This window comes from Fusarium phalaenopsidis, assembly GCF_050370095.1.
Source record: "Fusarium phalaenopsidis strain FUZ10S chromosome Unknown contig_32306, whole genome shotgun sequence".
NCBI lineage: Eukaryota > Fungi > Ascomycota > Sordariomycetes > Hypocreales > Nectriaceae > Fusarium > Fusarium phalaenopsidis.
The window spans coordinates 1,582,870-1,589,375 of record NW_028145403.1 but is presented as its reverse complement, the minus strand read 5'-3'; the positions used below and the strand labels follow the sequence as shown (position 1 = coordinate 1,589,375).

The window sequence follows — 6,506 nt, the reverse complement described above, 5'->3', positions numbered from 1 at the left end:
TCTCACGTATTCAGGGCCATTGATAGGAGAAGGTCAGAAGTGAAAGAAGCTCAAGAAGCCCCTCTCTTAATTGTTGTTGTGCGGGGTTTCAAACCTGCTTTCCTTGCTTTTTTTGTGGCTGCTGCTAGCGCCTTGGCGGCCGAGAACTTTTAAGCTGCCTCCGTACGTGCGCTGACCGCTGTAAGATTTCCGCTCTGTTCCGAGCTACATTCGCACCTGAAGCTAGCCCAGCCTGAAGTATCCATCCGGATAACTGATGCCCGTATTACAAAAGAATAGGTGAAATGTGCTGGAAAGTGAAAGGGTGTCATGCAAGCCTGTTATAATTATATACAACCCAATGTCTCGGCTCACGAGGACGGCAGGGATTCACGAGAGCCTGAAGCTGAGATTATAACTGCTTTGAGAATCTGGGCTGCTACGTGCTCAAGTCCCTTATCGGGCAAGACCTCACGCAGTAGCCAAAATGGGCACCACCCTTGAAACCGCCTAACAACGGTTAAGACGGGATCCTCCCCAATAACCATCTCAACCTTTTCCAATTACCAACCTCGACGTCTTCCCCGCGATTTTCTTTATGGGTTGAGTAGAGACATGGGACATTCTTTCAACAAGACGAGTATTGGCTGGGCAGATTGCTAGCTTTCACGATGACAGAGACAAGGTACAACAGGCTTCACTCCTTATCAGCATCCCCTCAGCATCTAACACCTTCAAGCACAGAGCCACCAGCCCCGGGCAAACGACCTCTCTAGCGACTCCGCAGAATGCAGAAATAATAGAGTCAGCGCCTGTACCTCCTGAGAACAAGCCTGCTGGGCTCAAGGCACCTGTGGCTATCAAGAAACTGGATGGCTTCATCTCGCACCTGAACCGCCTTATTCACACCACGCTGACGGCCATGACTCTGTCATCCTATTCGCAGCATACGTAACACAGTTGGCGGCAGCGATACTCAAAACTTCAGGCAACGCTAATCTACAAAAATGGGCGAAAAAGTTGTAGCTTTGATCCCGAAAGCGCTGGCATCGAGGCTCCATCGTTGCCATTGGGATCAAGCTATTCTCGCTCCTTTCCGCGGCACCTCGACTCCAGCTACGACTTGCAGAGCGACTAAAGGCACTCGTGGATATGCTTGACGACTGGAGCGTCATGAGTCGCTTGTGGGGTCTGTTGACCATGTGGATGCTCGCGAAGGAATTCATCACTACCCCGAATACCGACGACAAAGAACCTCGAGTACGAAAAGTGAAGACGGCCATTTCAGCTACCCAGATCGTGTCCCTTATCGGATTCTTCATTCTGGAAAATGTCGCTTGGCTGTCAAGGCGCAAGGTGCTCGCATGGCCAGACAAGTCGCAGCCCAAACTCATTCTTTGGTGCGTGCGATCATGGGGCGTTTACGTCTTTGCCGAGCTGGGACGGCTATTGTTCGAGCGTGTTCGAAAGAGCCAAGGTGAAGCCGGTCAAGAAGATGCAGAGCGCGGACGCAGTGGAATAAGCAGTTTGTTGAGAACCTAGCGTGGGCACCTTTTGACTGTTCACTGGACGACACCTGGGGGCTTGCTGCCAGAGTCTGTTGCTGCTCTCCTGGCATCCTATGCTCAGTTTATATCAGTCCAGGGATTGTGGAAGGAGACTGCTGAGACTGCCTGAGGCCTGTAACGTGTAGAACTACTTGTATTTGAGAATACCTATTAATCACTTTGGTTGGAGATGGAAACTCGAAGCGAATCCCTCACACAACCATTCAAATCTCCAACATACACAGCCACGCCTCGGCTGACATCTGCTCTCTGCCAAGAAAAGCAATTTGCAATCTCACTTCCATACATGGCCAATCACGTTTCACTACGTGTAATGCCTGGGAATTGAGGTGTCTATTATTACAAATGTGAATATTAGTTGGCGTGGCCGATAAATGACGCGACGGAGCACTTTTAAATAAGGAGCCAACAGGTGTCGATGTCTTCGCCGTAGCAACATCCTCCGCCATGGAAATGCCAGTGACCTTTCCCTACAAGCCTCTATGTACTGGAAAATCCGAAATTCGACTGCTCAAGTTTCCCGCGAAGAACTCAGACAACTTCGAGTTGACCACAGTCTCACTAGATGATAATCCAGAGTATGCGGCGCTTTCGTATCTCTGGGGCGATCCTCAAGATCAAGAGATCGTTTGTATTCAAGGGCACGAGGTCGGGGTTACAAAAAACCTCGCTGCGGCTCTCTCTCGCCTCCGCCGGGGCCAGTCTTCGTTAGAGACCGACTACCTGTGGGCTGATGCCATATGCATCGATCAAACCAACCTTGCCGAGCGCTCTCAACAGGCCCAACTGATGGGTCGCATCTTCTCATCAGCTCTAGTGGTCTACTCGTGGGTTGGGCCGAAAGATTATACCCTCGCATTCGAAGCGCTGGCCACACTCGCCCGCCTGCTGAGGAAGAACGTTACAGACCGCACCGATGACCAGCTTTTGTTTGAGAGCGTCATGTTCCGACTCGACTGGCTACAACAGGATCGCCACCTTGTGTGACCCCAGGATCAGCCAGAGTCACCGTACAGAGGCAACCCATGGCAAGCAATCGCATCTCTAGCATCTGAAAAGTACTGGAAACGCGTATGGGTTTTCCAAGAGGCTACCCTTGCTCGTCGACTACTTTTGCTAAGCTCAGGAGACATGATACTGGGCTGGGAGGAGGTCCAACTGGCGACGGAGAGCTTCGGTGACCTCACGTTAGAAATGTTCAACAAGAATCAGAGTAAACCGGATTTTATATCTTCCCAGGCCTGGGAATTCATTGAAGACTTCTATCAATGGAATTCTTTCGACCAAATAGTGTACTGAAAGTACTTACTGAAAGTACCATCACAAGACCGCGCAAACTACTCCGGCTGGGCTATGAGCAGTGTCGCTAGCTATTTGGAAGCGACTGATCAAAAGGACTACATCTATGGCCTCCTTGGAGTCACCATGCTCCCGATATCACCCGACTACGGCCCTGAAAAAAAATCTCGCAGAGTTGTTTGTCGAATACATTGCAGGATGGCTGGGTGCTACTTGCAGCAGCAGCGAGAGCAATATGATGCCACTATCGTTTCTGTCAGTCGCTGGGGTCGGCAACTTTGGCCCTTCTGATCTTCCATCCTGGGGTCCCAACTACCCAGGGAATGCGCACCGCATTGAGCCACATGGGTTTATATCAGGCTATACGAAAGAGTTCCCGGGGATCCTACCAGGAACCCTTATGTTATGAAGGGTACCCAGAGCCTCTTTGTCTGGGGAAAGAAGATGGGTCCCGTTGACATAGGCTCAGAAGAACCAGACTGTAATCGTGTCCAAGACTTTTATTCCTTCATCAAGTCGTTTTTCACACCATGAAAATTACGTATCTGGCGTCCCTCTCTTCAGGCCATTTGCGAGCTGCTACTTGGAAGACAGAAAACCAAGGCCGTTACCGAAAAGACGGTTGTGGCGGCCCTTTATATTGCTTTCCTAACTCCCAATTTCGACATGGCTGATCTAGAACCCACACAAGAGCTTCCTTGGCATAACGATTAGAGACTGGGCTTTATGATTTTGCTTTTCCCGCCATTGATATGCAAGAACTTGGTTTCTGTTCCACCTCACGACAAGACACCTCGTGGTGGGGGGACGGACGAGCGCAACAAAATCCTACAAAATCTCGATAATTTACTACAAGGATTTAATATTTTTGCGCTCGAGAGTGGCTATCTCGGTGCTGCCCTTTGGGGGCGAAGAGAGGGGATATTCTTTGTCTTCTTCAAGGTTCTGGCCTCCCTGTGCTGTTGAGAGAGGCTGAGGAGGGTCACTATCTTTTCGTGGGCACAACAAATGTGCTCGATCTAGACGTTCAAAGCCTCCTTCGTAACATGGGGCCTGGGGGCCAATGGCTTGAGCTCAGGTAGAACTATGAAGAATGAAAAATCACTGGATAGCGGTAATGCCATTAATTGTGAGATGACAAGCCTTACAGTGATTAAAGTCTGTCGCCATGGCTGGCATGGAGGAAGATCCACTCAGAGCCCGGCCAGCTTGGGTGAAATTGCTGAGATTTCCATGTCTTGGCGCATGAGTAGCGGATTGAGGCTGATGATCACTCAAACATCTTGACCCTTCCTACTCTTTATCACGCTCAGGTCTGTTCTTGGCGACGCTTTGGCAATGAGTAAGTAGCATTCGTTTAATTTCTCAATGAAACGATGGAACCGCGCTAAATGAAAAGCAAGGCGCCTTTGACCTCCAACCGAGACTTATTAATTCCAGGGCTAATCCACAGAGAGACGGCGCTAAAGACAGTGAGATGCAACGCCGGAGTTTCGGATTGAACGTAATTCACTCAACCATTCACTCTTCTCTTCAGGAAACTCACCATGTTCATATACAAGCCCATCAGCGAAGCCAACAAAATTCAGACTCATTCGACTTGCTTGCGACCCTGGGGCCGAGGTCATCAATCTCGAGCTTTGTCATGCCTCGGCCAACGACCCAGTTCCTTACCATGCAGTGTCGTATGTCTGGGGCGACCCCAAGGACACGGCTCGAGTCAGTGTCGACGGCGAAGAGTTCATAGTCCCCGAAAACCTCTTTTCGCTTTTACGACAGCTTTTGCGGGCGGGAGTCACCTCTTGGCTTTGGGCTGACTGGATCTGCATCAACCAGACTGACCTGGAGGAGAAGACATGGCAGGTAAACGCCATGGATCGGATTTACGGCAATGCAAAGCTGGTATATCTATGGCTTGGCCCTGGAACTCCGCGAACCGACAAGGCGATGAAGCTATTGTGCGAATATGGGCGCGAGTTAGTTGATGAACTGGGCCCGACAGATGACTGGGACATGGACGAAGTGAACCCCCAGCTCTACGAAGCATTATCGACCAAGAAGAAGCCCCGTTCCAATGCACAGCCCGTTGCAAAGTTCCTATACAAGATGTATAAAGAGCCTGGGCTTCATCGCCGCGACGACGAGCGTCCGTTAAGCAAGTACCCACTGATGGATGGCCTCCGAAATCTCCTCGAGAGGCCATTTTGGCGTCGCGTATGGATTGTCCAAGAGGTCACATTGGCCCAAGATGCACTCCTTCTATGCGGTGATGAATCAATGCCCATCAATACTTCATCGAGGCTATAGATGTCATCCGGGAATGGACCGAGATCTTCAATGAACTATCAATTTTTCCTTCTTATGGGGACTAGGCAAAGCCTTCTTTACGACTTCGACACTGATCCTTCGAAAGCTTCGAATGAGCGGCCGTGAACCAAGCCTTGTTCATGTCCTTCTCGGAATCGGCACTCTTACAGGACCCAGATATCTTGCCTCTGAGCCCCGGACCTCGTCTTTGGATTGCTCAGTGTCGTCAGAAGAACGTGACTCTTTCGGGCTGCACGCAGATTATACTGAACCGGTCGGTACTGTTTTCGCCAGAGCGACCAAGGCTTTTATCGACTGGTGGCGCCCAATGGGAGACGGTGATGATAGTGACTGGGAAGACCTGCCAGCTTTGGACGATTTGCGCCCAACGAATACGCCCGGAATGCCCTCATGGACACCTGACTACGAAACTATCGGAAAGGACGGGTTCGATATACACACCATCAAATACAGTTGCTTTGCATGTGCTAGCAAAGGAGCCCCAAACCCCCAATTAATAACGTCGCCGGATGAAGATCCCATGGTCCTCCGCCGGCTCGGATGTGTGGTTGATATCATCACCCAAGTAATGCCTCCTCTACCCGATGTCTCCTGGGCAGATGAAATCGACGACGCGAAGGAAGTCGCTAGGGCCTTTGCTATGATTGGACGTCCTGTGATTGACTTCATGGGCCTTGGTCCTGAATCAACGCCCGAAGAAGACTACACCTGGAAGACAGTGATGCTAAGCTTTCAAGATCTATTCGATGAGGATGAAGGGCGACCAGATGACAAAGATATACCCCCAGAAATGTGGCAGGTCATCCGAGCCTTATTCCGCGGCGAGAAAATAGATGTAAAGAAGGCAGAAGCTGTCTTAGAATCTCTTGGCGTTTCAGACGGCCAAGATGAGTGGGAAGATGTGGACTCTGAGGGTGAAACGTCGGGCGATGAGTCAGGCTCAGAAGATGACGATTCATCAGATTCAGATAAGGAAGATTCCGCGGCCGATAAACTAATCAACAACTTCTGGACTGCTCAGCCTTATCTGAAGGGGCGGACTCTGTTCAAGACGGCCAACGGGAGGCTTGGCATGGCACGCACAAATGTCAAAGAGGGCGATATTGTCACCGTCATTTGGTCGGTGCCGGCACCTATTGTTCTCCGGGCACAGGGCAGCCAATATCGATTCCTCGGGGATGCTTATGTTGAGGGTATCATGAAGGGAGAGTTCCTCGATACGAAGCCCGAAGAAATGGTATTTGAGCTCGTTTAACTCAGTTGGGCAGACTATACCTCTAAGCTAAAAATGCAGAAAAATAGCAAATCTCAGGATTCCACATGAAACTGATT

General features: G+C 50.3%; 2 protein-coding genes across 2 annotated transcripts; both read left to right on the top strand.

Annotated features, from left to right (window-relative positions):
- Positions 1-1,994: 1,994 nt before the first annotated feature.
- Positions 1,995-2,534, top strand: LRP88_11359 (HET domain-containing protein; the record flags this gene model as incomplete). Its single annotated transcript, XM_083247788.1, has 1 exon — positions 1,995-2,534. The coding sequence occupies one exon, from the start codon at positions 1,995-1,997 to the stop codon at positions 2,532-2,534; it is 540 nt and encodes a 179-aa protein (XP_083096936.1).
- Positions 2,535-4,393: 1,859 nt separating this feature from the next.
- LRP88_11358 (uncharacterized protein) lies at positions 4,394-6,429 on the top strand (the record flags this gene model as incomplete). Its single annotated transcript, XM_083247787.1, has 3 exons — positions 4,394-4,469; positions 4,528-5,112; positions 5,219-6,429. The coding sequence occupies 3 exons, from the start codon at positions 4,394-4,396 to the stop codon at positions 6,427-6,429; spliced, it is 1,872 nt and encodes a 623-aa protein (XP_083096935.1).
- Positions 6,430-6,506: the final 77 nt, after the last annotated feature.